Genomic DNA, 15,408 nt, shown 5'->3' with positions numbered 1-15,408 from the left:
AGTTGGCTGCGATACAGCGGCGAGTCGGAATCTGCTCGGAAAGGCAGAGAAGTTTCTCCGTGTTACGTGGGTAAGGAATTGGCGGATTGGGGGGGTGGGTATTTGGGCCAAAACTGGAAAGACGCTAGGGGCTAAACAGGTCTGGTGTGGGGTTAGAGTCGGGAGAGGCTGGGGATAGAGTCTATGCTGTTAGTTCTTTGCCTCTTTAGCTGTTGGGTTGTCTGTTTAGCTGTTGGCTTTTTAGCCGTTCGGAGTTATTTCTTTGTTCTTCCCTTATCTTCGGTTCGCATGTTCTCCTGTTGAGGGATTCAGTTTTTTGGCAATCTCTTGCTAAAGTTTGGAAGAATGGAACTTGTGTTAAATGAAGACGTGAGCTTTGCAGTCAGATCTAAATCTCTGACTCTTAACAGGTGAATAATCCTGTCCAAATTAACTTCCTTAAACCCCAGTTCCTTCATCTGTAAAGTAAGAGTAATACCTCCTAGAATTGTTGTAAAGATTATAATGAAATAGCATGCATAATTGAAATGACATATGTAAAGTGTTTATTATTGTGTCCAGTTTGGGGGTAAATGCACAATACGTTGTGTTTTTGTTTCGACCCACCTATAGGATTTGGAAAAAGTACAGATTAGGAATTGGGACCTTTTTAGCTTTTTCCTAGAAAAATGAGGCCTGGTTAGATTTGTGAGGAGCCCATTTGAGATATTAAATATTTGAGTCTGTGATTTCAGGGACAACAATGGACACCCAGAAGGACGTTCAACCCCCAAAGCAGCAGCCAATGATATATATCTGTGGAGGTAAGAGTAACACTCACAAAAGTAAGAGTATTTCACCTTTTTAAAAAATTATTGCATTTATCTTTGTCTTAACTGAGTCATTCATCTTTAAAGTTAGAAAGCAGAACAACTTTAGCAATCTTAAAAAAAATCCTCTTATTAAGATTTCATTTTCTTTCCTAGGAAAAATGCATTGCCCGCCACTCTTTTATTCTTTCTCCCTTAATATATTGGTAATGGCAACATACCCTTGAGATTGAGTATACTGTATTTTAGTGCTTTGGGTGAAAAGTATGGTTAAGATAATTTGCTTGTCTGTAATATTTCTCTTTTAGGCATTGAATAAACGTGTTTTGTTTCTAGAATGTCACACAGAAAATGAAATAAAATCAAGGGATCCAATCCGTTGCAGAGAATGTGGATACAGAATAATGTACAAGAAAAGGACTAAAAGACGTATCCTTCTAACTAAGCTTTCTGAATATGAGATAAGAGGAAGTGAAAAATAATGCATGGTTTGATAGTCAAAGACTAATTTCTGGTAAAAATGGTAACAACTTGGATTACTTACCAAAAAAGCAAAAGGCGTGATTAGCATTTTCATGGACCAGTACTCCAGTGTATAGACATATACTAAATAATCTAAATACTAGTTGATTCTGGCTTTCATAAGTGTATTTTTTCAGGGATTCTGTATATAAGTACTCATTCTTGAGCTTCAGTTTATGGGCAAACTAAATGATACAAGGAGAAATACAAATATTGAGTTTGTATGCTACCTAATGGAATAAGTGAGGCTTACAAATTAGGTGGAAGACTGAGAGTAAATTGTTATGTAATAACTACCAGTGTTTTTTAGATCACTAAATTATCACTTTTAACACTGCTTTAGTGTGTCTTGGTGCGTTGGTCTTTTGTATCATGGGGGGGGCTCATAATTAAAATAGTTTATTTTTTTGGTTCATTTCTAATTATCATAGTAAATAGTGAACTTCATTCTTTTGTGCATTTTAGATTAAATAACTAGCTTATTGCAAAGAGAAAGTGACTTGGAAGTATTAGATTTTTAATATAATTTTAAAGTACTTTTTTTGTCCTTAACTCAGTTTTTGTATAGTGGTGGTTTTTGATGCTCGATGAAACATGAAATTCAGAGGAATGTCTTCATTTGGATTTGGATTTGCTATTAATGTTGTCGTATAGCTTTTGATTAGTGTACTTTATGAATATAACTATATACACATGATTTCATTTTAAAAACCATATTGTATTTAGGTATCTATTAATAGCTTATATAAAGATATTTTTGTTCAGTTACATGGTTTGTACTTTAATTTTATCGTATATGTAATCTGACACACAATGAAGGTTAAAAGTGCTTCTCCAAACTACACTTTAATCAAAACCTAGAATCATCTGGGGCCCTTGTTAAAAATGAAGTTTGCTAGGGCCCTCTAAAGGTCTGATTAAGTAAGTTCCTAGGAAACCACTGTTTTACATCACCAATTGTTTGTAAACTCTCCAGCCTCATTTTGTATAGAGTATACCAATGCACTTACTGTCAGTGTGCATACCTCATTTTGAGTTCTAATTTTCATTTGTTAACTTGGCATAGGCCTTTCTGTATTTGTATATAATGCTTGACTGTTTTTTAAATCTTCAGCAAGGGAAAAGAAACTTTAATGGTTGCTTTCTCTAAGGCAAAATCAACCCCAAGTAAAGTGGATGAAGCAGACTATTAAGGCAGGTGCAGTTTCCCAGGTGTAATCATTCATTAAGGTAAAAAACTCTGCTTCCAGGATATAGAAAAAATAGGAGTTGGTTTACACTGAACTGGATGAATGTTTAAAGCTTTTGCCTTGATCTTAGGGATATGGATGCTCAGATGCTCCATCTGTTCCAGGATTCGATTAGATATATTTCAACTTTGTTAATAGCTTTGTGTGTCTCGCACATTCAAAGTATTAACTGTGCAACTGTGCCGTTTAAAAAAGAAAACAAAACATTGTTTCTACTACCATCCTCAAATATTAAGTTCTGTAAATTTATTATGTGCTATACAAAGTACTACCATACTCAAGATTTTTAAAGAGTGCTTCCTTGGTCCAGGTTTTCCTGGACTGTGGCTTTCATAATTTTGTAATTCTGCCATGTTCCTTCTTGAGCTTGTCCTTTTTGTACAAGAGTCCCAATAAATATCTCTTTACGACAGGCTTCTAAACCATAACTCATTGGGTAATGTTGCTCTTAACTATTCTAATTTCATCATAGGTCCTTTGTGTATCAGTAGTTTAATTGAATACTGTTATTTGGTTAACTAGACAGTGGTTTAATGGGAAAAGTATTATCACTGGAACTCAAGACCATCGTTTCAGTCAGTTACCTCTTCGTGTCCCCATCATCTATAAAATGGAAGTAATTTTACTTCTTTCCTACCTGGACAGTTTTAAGAAAAGGTAAAAGAGGTATAAAATTGCTTTTAAAAGATCCTTTTGAATAGTGCTCTATAAATATAAAAATCAGTAAATCTGAGCTTGAAGCTAATACATAACTTGTCCCCTACTAAACTGCTTACCAATGACTGTAGACACGCAGGTCCATGAAAAATATCAATACATGGAAATTGGTTCAAATCCAGCGCTGCTACTCAATTACTGGCCAGTTTATTTCTTTTGACTTCAGCTTGTCAAAGTCAAGGAATTAATGATAGTTCAGTGCTTTTAGACTCTGAAGCTATCTTCAGAGATTGAAGTTAATGACATTCAAAACTAGTAGATGAAATCATAAATGACTAATTTTAAGAAGATTAAAATATCACATAAAGTGAGAAAGTGTAAACTGAGAACACATAAAAACAAGTTGCCTCCTTACATGTACAAATACATGGACATCCATCCACCCTCCACCCTCCACCCTCCACCCTCTGCCCAGACTTAAAAGATTACTGGGTCTGTTCTGTGGGAACGGACAATATAGGGACGGGATGGTGGGAAGCCAGTTAGGGGCCACCTGTAAAAGTTCAGGCTAAGAGTAATGGTGGCTGGGCCAGGGTAGGCGTAGAGGGAGTGAGAAGTAGCTGGTTGTGAGATATATTTTGAAGTTGAATAGGACTTACTTGTGAATTGGTTAGTACTTAGGAGCACAATAAACAATATGGACTTCGGCAAAAGGCTTTGGGTCCGTATTCCCAGAGTGTCCCTTGTTCGATGCCAGTGACTACCAAGATTCACTTTCCTTATTTGTAAAATGGGCAAATGGGCATGAAATAATAGCACCTATGTCAAAGGTTTGCTGCAAGATAAAATTAAATACTCCATAAAAACTCTTAATCTAATAAATGTTAACTGTTAACACCATTACAGAAAGTATTAGCATTTTCTGCACAGGTGCTTGTATCAGCCTTAGGATTAGTCTCAGTTACCAGTCTTGCTGTTTTCCATACTCTTTAGCTTGCTCATTGTAGAGTCCTAATCACTGGACCACCAGGGAATGCCCAGCTTGCTCATTGTAAAATAGAAATTGCACAGCACTGTCTTGCTGAAAATTCTTAGTAGCTTCCCATTCTGATAAAAACTATTGGGAATAGTATATTTGGGAATAGTATAGACTCCTTTCCTGCCTCTGTCACCACTTCAACCCACCTCTCAATCTTGGTTTTAAGGAGATGTTTGCAGTTCCTTAAGCAGATAACGGACCTTTTTGCCTGTGCTCCTGCTTTTCTCTCTGCCTGAAATGACCTGTCTTGTGTTCTTCACCAGTGTCAGAATGTCATCTAGTTTTCTGTATTATTGTGGAGAAGTCCAAAACTATTCTTCCTAATGCTTTGTATGTGACCTGTTTTCGCTCTAGAAACTTAGAACTTTCTTTGCTGGTGTCCTGAAATTTTGCAGTTTGTGCCTTGGTATGGGTCTGTTTTCCTTCCCTGTTTTGGTCACTTGGTGGGTGCTTTCAGTCTGGAAACTCAAGCTCTTCAATTCTGGAAAATTTTCTTGAATTGATAACTTCCTACCCTCAGTATTCTCTTCTCTCTAGATCTTTTAAATCTAATATTAGACCTAACTTTTTCATCTTTTTCGATTTCCTTTTTTTTCTTTATCTGCTCTGTGAAAGATTTCTTCAACTTTACTTTCTAATCCATCTATTAATTATTGGACGCAATGTCTTTATGAAGATGATAGTGGTAATTTTCATTTGCCTGCATAGTCCATTTCCTTTGAGTTAGTTTCTATCCTGCTTGTTTATTCAGCATAATTGTATATGTACATAATTATAACCAGAAAAAAAAAGTGCGTGAAAAGAAAATTACAGGGCACGTGGAATTGCAACTGTTCTTATTTCTCGGCTAACGTTCTTCTGTCCGGGTGAAGCTGGGTCTGCAAGGCCAATCAGCCGGATGGCAAACCGGAGACTAGCCAGTCATCACGCAGAGGCTCTAATCCCCGCCCCCGGCAGTCAGCCGCAAGCCCTCGGGTGCCGGAGTGGGGGGGAGTGGGGCGGGGCGACACGCCCCTCCCTGGGTACGAGCCGCGCGGCTGGTGAAGTGTGTGGCTGCGGCCTCCGCAAGGCTTGGGGTCTGAACCAGGTGAGTATCTGCCAGCCAGGAGTAAACTACGTCTCTCCATCGCAATCCTTTCCTCCGGGAGCCAGGGTGAAAGACGGACCCGGAGGAGTAAATGCACCGTCGGACTGCAGTTGGAGGGATGAACAACCTTGTCGGCCGGGGAAACAACCTGGGGCCTTCCGTTTCTCGGGGCTGACGGTGGCGGATGTTGGGGCAGAGCGGCAACGCGGAGGTGGTGGTGCGGCGGGGAGGTTCCCGGGCTCTGGCGGCGGCCACCGGTCCTTGTGAACAAAGCAGGGGAATGGGGAGCAGTTTCGTAGAGTCCTAAAGTGCCCCTTGACCGTTGCGGGTTGGCTGTAGAGCTCTCGGATCTCAGGCAGTCCCTGACTCGCGCTGTACATAGAAACCGTTGCTACGGCTGGAGGATGCCGTTTCCTTTCGGTCTCCGGCTGCAGGTGGCGCCCAGCCCTGTGGATGCTGGAAAGAACGTGCCTAGGTGGAAGAAAACCATTTTTCGTGTTAACTAGCCCATTGCAGTTTGCGCTGGAGGTATTACTGATAAACTGATTAGGAAATATGGGAAATGGATGTGGATTAGGATGGTGGAGAAGAAATTAACGCCAATTAGGACCAAAGTTTTTTCTAATCAGAGACAAAGAAATTGCAAGCAGATATGGAAGAGTTCTAAATAGAGCAAACAAAGTATTGTATGACTTGTTTTTTGGAGTTTGAGAGTTAACGTTTAGTGGTCTTGAGAATGTCTCTCCTACCCCCCCCCCCCCAAGTGGTAGTTTTCAAAGAGGATTCTCAGAAACGTTGAAACAGTGTTCAGAATAAAATTCGCTTGATTAGATAAGAGGTGTCTTTATCATTTCAAATGTTTTTCACCATATTTTATTCAAATCATAAAATCTCAGGGGTTTCAAGATTCCTTTAATTCGAGCGAATCTATTTTAATCCCATTAGATGCTTAAGTCACTCCCATCAAAGATCCTCCAGCTCTTTGGAAAAATTCTCCTAAAGACAACTCATTCTATTCTGGGCAGCATCAATAATTTTAAAGTTCTTCACTGGCTTTCATGTGACCTCCACCCCGAAGGCTATCCTTGTGATGGGAGACATTCATCATACTGGGCCCCTGCTAGCATGGTGTGAAAGCCATATTCTCACTTCTCAGCTGGATCTCATTCGAAAGCTGGCAAACTGTCATCTATATTCTATACCCAAGCCAAAGCCAGCAGGAATACGGAGAAACTGACAGAGCATCCTCTTTCTCTGCAGAGATCTGATATATGACCAGACTCCCAGAGGGCAGGCATGCTGAAGGGAATACTGCTAATGAATTAGACCCATTGCTACTTGTTTTAAAATTTATCACCCAGTGTGTTTTAGTGCAGTGTTTTTTTTAAAAAATACTTTGACAATAACTCATAATATATTTTTCTTTGCAACATTTATGTACACAACATTCGTGTGTGCATTTATATACACATATATTTATAATTTTTTTATATAGACATGAAATAAAATTTTCTATAAAACAGTATTTAATGGTATGTGTCAGGTAGTCTGATTTTATTGCTGTTCTATCTCATAAAACAATGCTGATTGCAGCTCACGAAATTGATTTCTTGGGTTGCCACCTGCAATTTGAAAAGCACGATTAAATATGATGGTTAAGTATGTGAGCTCTGTAGTGGCCTACTGAGATTCAACTCTTCAGTTCACTACTTAAGAGTTATATGACCTTGAGCAGTTTATATACTTGAAACGTCACCTTTCTCATCTGTAAAAAGGGAGTAATTATTAATATCTTTCATGAAAGTGGTTTTGAAGATTGAAATAATTCATGGCATATAGAAATTTAACTCCATAAATGTTGACTATTATTACTGCTCTCTACTTAAAATCTACTTGATATAGTAGTTGAAGGATTAAATGAAGTAATAATATAAGTAAAGTACATTAAGAACTACATATTTGTTGCTGTTATTGTCACCATCATTAGCAGCATATCAATAGAGTGAAACTGTCCAGGGCCGTCTTATTCCCAATTCAGTTGAATTTAGCAGGTATTTTTTAAGGGGTATAAGACAGTATTTACTATGTTAGACCTGAAGCTCTTGAGATGAATGAGGTAAGATCTCTCGTGATCTAGAAGGGAAGACAAAGAAACAGAATTTGGATATGTACTATGTGATATGAGAGAGGTATGTACAGAGTGCCTTTAGAACACAGCTTTGGCAGCTGTTCATTATGGGAGTGGGCAACTGAGAATGTAAGGAGGCAAGGAATAAGGAAGAGGGTGATATTAAGGAGAGTTACAGAAAAGATGTTATTTATGTTTGTGCTGAATCACGAAAGGATGGTTGGGATATTAACAGCTAAAGTAGAAGATACCAAAATCAACATTAAAAGATATCTTAAAAAGCAGTTTGAGCACTAAAGAGGATCAGAATATTCCACCCCCAAGTAGACCACTTTGACATGAAGATTATTTTGAGCTAAAGGCAATTAGGAAACAGCAGACACAGGAAGAACTCTCGGCCTTCCCCTTTTTTGCCAAAAAGCAGGGCATAAATTTCCCTTTATGAAGGTGTTCCCTCCTCTCCTTTCTCATACCAAGATGAAGAGAACAACCCTTATCACAGTAGATGGACAATCAGCACTGAGGTGAGTCTGCATAAACAAACCTTATTAAAATAACCCTTATCTGCCATTAGTTTCTTCCATAGATTTACCTTCTAGAAACCAAAACCCCTTTTCCTTTGTCTAATCATTTCTACACAATTTATCACCCTTTGTTAAAATGGTATATAGTTCCCCAGGCCTAACAGTTTCTTTGAGTTTTCACTTTTCTGTGAAGCCCCAGGAGTATATAAAATGAACCTTTTCTCCCGTTAATATCGTTTGTCAGTTTAATTTACAGCCCTCAGGTGCTGAACCCAAATGGATACAAGAAAAAAATGTTTTCCTCTACAGCACCAAAACCTGCTCTGTTGTTGTATTTCAATTTTGCTTAAGTGAAGATTAAGTAAAATAATCCATCTGTGGTATATAGTAATTTATTTTTATCTATTTATTTATTTAGTTATTTTTGGCTGCGTTGGGTCTTCGTTGCTGTACACGGGCTTTCTCTAGTTGCAGCGAGCAGGGGCTACTCTTCGTTGCGGTGCACAGGCTTCTCATCGCAGTGGCTTCTCTTTGTTGCAGAGCACAGGCTCAGGTGCACGGGCTTCAGTAGTTGTAGCACGCAGACTCAGTAGTTGTGGCTCATGGGCTCTAGAGCGGAAGCTCAGCAGTTGTGGCTCATGGGCTTAGTTGGTCTGCGGCATATGGGGTCTTCCTGGACTAGGGCTCGAACCCATGTCCCCTGCATTGGCAGGCGGATTCTTAACCACCACACCACCAGGGAAGTCCGTATATTGTAATGTAGCCCCATGAATGTTAACTGTTCTTATCGGGGAGAGAGAATTTACAATGTGTAGCTTCCTCCTTAGAAGAAATACTCCATCTCCTTTTCTATAGAAATGAAAAATAAATATTACAGAAGTACCTAGATGGTTACTACTATCCAAATTGAGTATTAATGTATTTTTAGATTCATAACTATTTTCCTACACTATATTTCAGCCATGACTGCCAAAGATTATCCGTCATTGTGGGGCTTTGGAACAACAAAAACATTTAAAATACCTGTTGAACATTTGGATTTCAAGTATATTGAAAAATGTTCAGACGTTAAACACTTGGAAAAAATTCTTTGTGTGCTCAGGTAAGCGTTTAAAAATCATATCATGTTTCAGTTTGCCAATTTTAATTATATTGTTGACTTCTAAAATTCAAAGCTACATTAGAAATTTTGGAGCAGATTTTCCAATATTGAAATTGTTGTTTTTGTCCATGTTAGGTTCCAAAATAGTGGTTTTGATCCTGTGGTTAGTTTGGCGGGTTCTGGCTAGATCTACTTCCAGCACAAGACTTAGGCTAATTAGTACCCAAGAGGGCATTTTTCTTGCTTCCTGGCACTTTCTAGGAACCGGTAAAGCATCTGTTAGGAGGCACCTGCTTATGCTGATAAAGTGCTTTGGCACTCTCCCACTTCACACTATCTGCCAGCAAAGGTGGGTGACTCACTGGGAGCCGTTGCATGGGGGATGGGGTGGCGGGGGAGAAAGTAGGACCAGAAGTCAGGGAATCAAAGCCTTTTCTGGGTAAGAGCCCTGTGGCTGTGATTCTCAAACTTTAATATTTGCCAAACATGGTGGTTAGAAAATGCAAATTTGAGGGCACCACTCCTGGAGATTCTGCTTCAGGAAATCAGGAGTGGAGCCCAGGAACATGTGTTTTTAACAAGCACACTGGCTGATCAACATGCGGGTGGCCAAGGGAACTCTACAAGAAACATTGCCCTGTGGCCTACCAACCTGTGCCAACTGTTTGGGGTTTCTTGAGGGTTTTGCATTTGGAGGGTAGCCTCATTATTGCAGAAGTACTTGTGAGCACAAACTGCCCATTTCCGGGACATCAGTAGTATTCCTTTTGCTCAGCAGTGGTTCTCTCTTTTCTTTCCTCTGATGCCCTTCCTTACTGCTGTGTCCTTTCCTTTTTCTTTCTTATCACCTTTAGCCTCCTGTCCTTCCTAAGCATCCCTGCTTGTCCCCAGCCAGTGTTGATGTAATAGCCTCATCATATCATTGTTTTCCCTCTTGTTTTTCTCAACATATAAGAATGTTTTCATTTTTATTTGATTAAAGACTAAAAGAAAATGTGAAGTTTATGGGATGAAAGAGTTTGAAAGACATTTTATGAATAGCCTAATTAAATTGTATTGACTTGGGACTATTTTTTTTAAATTTAATTTGAAAATGGGATTTATTTTTATTTTTCTAAAAATTTAGAAGTAAACAGATTCACAAGAAACGAGGAAAAGATTGATTTTCCTTAAAAAAAAAAAAAAAAGCAAAAAAGAACACATGTCTCTGTTTAACTCTCTAAGGAAGGAATTCTGTTCCTTGAGTGGTTGAATTTAGAGGTGTGTTGTTCTAAACTGTTCCTCTGCCATTTTCTTCCTATCCCTTTGGGGGAAAAAAAAAATGAGCCAGAACAGTAACTCCTCATTGGAAAATAAGTCCAAAGTCTCATTCTTTGCCTGTCTCTAATAATGAATTTCCATTTATAAGTTTAAAATTACCTTATGTACAAAATGAACATATGTGTGTTAAAGAGGAGAGAAAATGTTATCTATTCAACTTTTAAAGCGTGTGATGGAAATTGATGTCTTTGGAGCTCCTTTTTTTCCCCCTTCATCTCAGCACTCCATAGATTAGCATGTGAAAGTGGAGGTTGCTCTAATTGAGGACGGTGAGGGGGAAGGCAGCAGCTCAGCCTTCATCCTCGTTCGGGGCAGACCGTGAGATCTCTGTGGAACCCCTGGGCTCCATGGAACCCAGCTTGCAAACCACTGGTCTATATGGTCTCTAAGTGAAGTGGTAACTCTAAAATTCTGAATTTTTTAAAAGGTCTGGTGAGGAAGGATATTATCCTGAACTTACTGAATTTTGTGAAAAGCGCCTTTCAGGCTTGGCTCCTGGAAGTAGAGCTTTGAGGAGAGAGAAACCTGCAGCGACAGCAGCCAGTTTCACAGCAGAAGAATGGGAAAAAATTGACGGTGATATAAAGGTATAGAGTAACATCACTTTTTGTGGCATTGTCATGGATATATATCTACTTTACTTATCTGAAATCCTAGGCTTCCTTTTTTGTCAGTAAAGGGCTTTTAGTGGTAATTACTTAGGTGGTACTGGTTGCTTCTTACACCTAGGAGAATATTGTGAATGTGTGTGTGTCTCTGTGTGTGTATGTCTGTGGATTTGTTGGTGGGGGGTGGGGAGGGCATGCTCATGTATTTTATTTTTTGTTTTTTATTTATTTTTAAAATAAATTTATTTATTTATTTATTTTTGGCTGAGTTGGATCTTTGTTGCTGCGCGTGGGCTTTCTCTAGTTGCAGTGAGCTGGGGCTACTCTTCGTTGTGGTGTGTGAGCTTCTCATTGCAGTGGCTTCTCTTGTTGCAGAGCACGGGCTCTAGGTGCACAGGCTTCAGTAGTTGTGGCACGTGGGCTCTAGAGCACAGGCTCAGTAGTTGTGGCGCACAGGCTTAGTTGCTCCACGGCATGTGGGATCTTCCCGGACCAGCGCTCCAACCCGTGTCCCCTGCATTGGCAGGCGGATCCTTAACCACTGTGCCACCAGGGAAGCCCTGCACATGTATTTTATTTTATTTTATTTTTTTTTAATAATTTTTTTTTTTTTGAAATTCACGGTCTTTTATTTATTTATTTATTTATGACTGTGTTGTGTCTTCGTTTCTGTGCGAGGGCTTTCTCTAGTTGTGGCAAGTGGGGACCACTCTTCATCGCGGTGCGCGGGCCTCTCACCATCGCGGCCTCTCTTGTTGCGGAGCACAGGCTCCAGACGTGCAGGCTCAGTAACTGTGGCTCACGGGCCCAGTTGCTCCGTGGCATGTGGGATCTTCCCAGACCAGGGCTGGAACCCGTGTCCCCTGCATTGGCAGGCAGATTCTCAACCACTGCGCCACCAGGGAAGCCCTGCACATGTATTTTAAATGACTGAATAATATCCCACCCTATGAAAGGAACATAATTCAGTCAGCATCTATAAATAGTGTTATGTTTGTTCATAATTTTTTTGTACCATCCTGGTTGTTTCCTAGGGATAAATTATTAGAATTCAAGTTACTTGATCAAAGGATCTAAATATTTTTAAGGCTGTTGAAACACATTTCTGTATTCTCAGGAAGTTGTACCTTTGTACTCTCCCACCATCAGTGTGTAAGAATGCTCACTTCAGGTACTCTTCACTGGAAACTGTAATCATTTTTTACATTTTAAAGTCAATTAAATAGTTAAAAAATGATAGTACGTAGTGTATTGTTTGTTTACTAGTAACGTTAAATTTTTAAAAATCTGTCACTTGAATTTCTTCTTTTCTTAATGACCTGTTTGTGTCTTAACTGATTTCTTTTAATCAGCTTTATTGTTATTATTTACATTCAATAAAAATTAGCTATTTTATAAAACAAACAAATGTATGCAACAAAGCAGAAACAGTCTCACAGACATAGAGAACAAAATAGTGGTTACCAGTGGGGAGAGGGAGGAAGGAGGGGCAGGATAGGGGTAAGGGATTAAGAGATACAAACTACTGTGTATAAAATAAATAAGCAACAAGGGTGTACAGCGCAGGGAAACAGAGCCATTCTTTTGTAATAACTTTAAATGGAATATAATCTATAAAAATATTTAATCACTATGTTGTATACCTGAAACTAACATAATATTGTATATTAACTGTACTTCAATTTTTAAAAAATTAGCTATTTTATGGTAATTTCACTGAGTTTTGACAAATTGCATTTGCTGTGGAATATTTCCATTATCCCTAAAAGTTTTGTTTTGCCCCTTTGCAGTCAGTGCTGACTCCACACCCTGGCTCCTGGCAACCGCTGAACTGCTTTCTATCATTATAGATTTGCCTTTTCTAGACTTTCATATAAATATAATTATATAGTATATCTTATTTCATGTCTGGCTTCTTTCACTTAGCATGATGCTTTTGAGATTCATCTATGTTGTTGCATGTGTCCACAGTTCATTCCTTTTAATTGCTGAGTAGTAGTGAATTGTATGGATATCTCACAGTTTAACCATTTACCCATTGATGAACAAATGCCAAAATGTTTTCCAAAGTGGCATCAGTCCTGCCAATAATGGATAAAAGTTCCTGTTGCTCTACATTGTGGTCCATGCTTATTAGTATTGTCAGTTTTGTTAATTTTAGCTATTCTCTTAGGTATATAGTGGTATCTCATTGTGGTTTTCATTTGCATTTCTCTAATAACTAATGATATTGAATGTCTTTTCATGTACTTATTTGTCATCCATATATCTTCTTTTGTAGAGTGTCTTTAAATCCTTTGCCCATTAAAAAAAATTAGATTTTTTGTGTTCTTATTGAGTTGTAAAATACATGTCTTTCATGTATTTTACACACAAAGATACATCTTTGCAAATATTTTCTGATATTGTGTGGCTTGCCTTTTCATTTTTTTAACAGTACCTTTGAAAGAGCAAAAGTTTTTACTTTTGATGAAACTGATTTTTCTTTTTATAGTTTGTGCTTTTGTGTTCTATTAAGAAATCTTTGTCTCATTCAAGATCCCTAAATTTTCTCCTATGATTCTTCTAGAAGATTTATAGTTTTAGCTCTTAAATATACGTCTAAGATCTGTTTCATTTTTTAGACACACACACAAATATATACATACACACACATACATATATTTGTACATACTAACATGGATAGCCAAAAGTTCAAGTGTCATTTAATGAAAGATTATCCTTTCCTCATTGAAATTCTTGGTACCATTGTCAAAAATCAACTGCCCACGTATGTGTAAGTCTATTTCTGAACTCTCTCTATTCTGTTCATCAATCTAAATGTCTGTCTTTACACCAGTACTGCATTGTCTTGATTACAGTAAGTCTGTTTTTTAATTTTAATTTTATCAATATATTGGAGTATAGTTGATTTACAGTGTTGTGTTAGTTTCAGGTGTACAGCAAAGTGATTCAGTTATACATTTTTATATATATCTATTCTTTTTCAGATTCTTTTCCCATATATGCAGTCAGTCTTGAAATCAGATAGTGCAAGTCCTCCAACTCTGTTCTTCATTTTCAGAGTTGTTTTGGGTGTTCAGGTCCTTTGCTTGCCAATTTCTACGAAATAGCTTGCTTGTATTTGAGTTGGGATTGTGTTGAATTTGTGGATCAATTTTGGAAGAATTGATATCTTAACAATATTGAGATTTCTTTTTTTTTTTTTTTTTTTAATTAATTTATTTATGGCTGTGTTGGGTCCCCATCTCTGCGCGAGGGCTCCCTCCAGCCGCGGCAAGCAGGGGCCACTCCTCATCGCGGTGCGCAGGCCTCTCACTGTCGCAGCCTCTCTTGTTGCGGAGCACAGGCTCCAGATGCGCAGGCTCAGTAGTTGTGGCTCACGGGCCTAGCCGCTCCGCGGCATGTGGGATCTTCCCGGACCGGGGCACGAACCCGTGTCCCCTGCATTGGCAGGCGGACTCCCAACCACTGCGCCACCAGGGAAGCCCTAAATAACAACTCTCCATCCCACCCCCACCACCAGCCCCTGGCAACCACCATTCTACTTTCTTTTTTATTATTTTTTTTGATATGTTTACATTCTTTTTTCTTTTTTCTTTTTATTTTTTTATTGAAGTATAGTTGATTTACAATGTTGTGTCACTATCAGGTGTACAGCACAGTGATTCAGTTATACATACGTATATATCTATTGTTTTTCAGATTCTTTTCCCTTATAGGTTATTATAAAATATTGAGTAGAGTTCCCTGTGCTACACAGTAGGTCCTTGTTGATTATCTATTTTATATATAGTAGTGTATATATTTTAATCCCAAACTCCTAATTTATCCCTCCCCCCCCGCCCCACCTTTCCCTTTTGGCAACCATAAGTTTGTTTTCTATGTCTGTGGGCCTATTTCTGTTTTGTTTATAAGTTCATTTGTATCATTTTTTTTTCTTTTGGATTCCATATATGAACAGTATCATATGATGTTTGTCTTTCTCTGTCTGGCTTTTCACTTAGTATGATCATCTCTAGTCCATCCATGTTGCTGCAAGTGGCATCATTTCATTCTTTTTTATGGCTGAGTAATATTCCACTGAATAAATATACCACATCTTCCTTATCCATTCACCTGTTGATAGACATTTAGGTTGCTTGCATGTCTTGGCTATTGTAAACAGTGCTGCAATGAACATTGGGGTGCATATATCTTTTCCAATTACGGTTTTATCCAGATGTATGCTCAGGAGTGGGATTGCAGTATCATATGGTAACTCTATTTTTAGTTTTATAAGGAACCTCTATACTGTTCTCCGTAGTGGCTGCACCAATTTACATTCCCACCAACAGTGTAGGAGAGTTCCTTTTTCTCCAC

General features: G+C 38.5%; 2 protein-coding genes across 4 annotated transcripts in view; both read left to right on the top strand.

Moving 5' to 3' along the window:
- On the top strand, positions 1-3,009 carry POLR2K (RNA polymerase II, I and III subunit K). 2 transcript variants are annotated; one of them, XM_059901414.1, is made up of 4 exons: positions 1-70; positions 735-803; positions 1,146-1,238; positions 1,900-3,009. In XM_059901414.1, the coding sequence occupies exons 2-4, from the start codon at positions 743-745 to the stop codon at positions 1,920-1,922; spliced, it is 177 nt and encodes a 58-aa protein (XP_059757397.1). In that variant the 5' UTR covers positions 1-70; positions 735-742; the 3' UTR covers positions 1,923-3,009. The 2 variants fall into 2 exon arrangements, with proteins under 2 accessions (XP_059757397.1, XP_059757398.1); XM_059901415.1 differs by lacking the exon at positions 1-70 and adding an exon at positions 325-410.
- A 2,216-nt stretch (positions 3,010-5,225) lies between these two features.
- Positions 5,226-15,408, top strand: part of SPAG1 (sperm associated antigen 1) — a 93,375-nt gene continuing 83,192 nt past the window's right edge. Inside the window, exons 1-3 of one of the 2 annotated variants that reach the window (XM_059901307.1) lie at positions 5,226-5,364; positions 8,977-9,118; positions 10,866-11,025. In XM_059901307.1, the coding sequence (XP_059757290.1) occupies positions 8,979-9,118; positions 10,866-11,025 (300 nt within the window). In that variant the 5' untranslated portion in view covers positions 5,226-5,364; positions 8,977-8,978. Of the gene's footprint in view, positions 5,365-8,976; positions 9,119-10,865; positions 11,026-15,408 lie in introns of those variants that run through there. The other variant, XM_059901306.1, reaches the window with a different exon arrangement.

Source organism: Balaenoptera ricei, chromosome 17 (assembly GCF_028023285.1).
Source record: "Balaenoptera ricei isolate mBalRic1 chromosome 17, mBalRic1.hap2, whole genome shotgun sequence".
Taxonomy (NCBI): domain Eukaryota; kingdom Metazoa; phylum Chordata; class Mammalia; order Artiodactyla; family Balaenopteridae; genus Balaenoptera; species Balaenoptera ricei.
The sequence above is the reverse complement of the archived record's forward strand: the minus strand, read 5'-3'. Positions and strand labels throughout refer to the sequence as shown.

Excerpts from the sequence above, each read along its gene's own strand:
- POLR2K (XM_059901414.1), top strand. The coding sequence starts at position 743 with ATGGACACCCAGAAGGACGTTCAACCCCCAAAGCAGCAGCCAATGATA. Across the intron at positions 804-1,145 it reads AATGATATATATCTGTGGAG|AATGTCACACAGAAAATGAA; the intron begins GTAAGAGTAACA and ends TTTTGTTTCTAG. Across the intron at positions 1,239-1,899 it reads CAAGAAAAGGACTAAAAGAC|TGGTGGTTTTTGATGCTCGA; the intron begins GTATCCTTCTAA and ends GTTTTTGTATAG.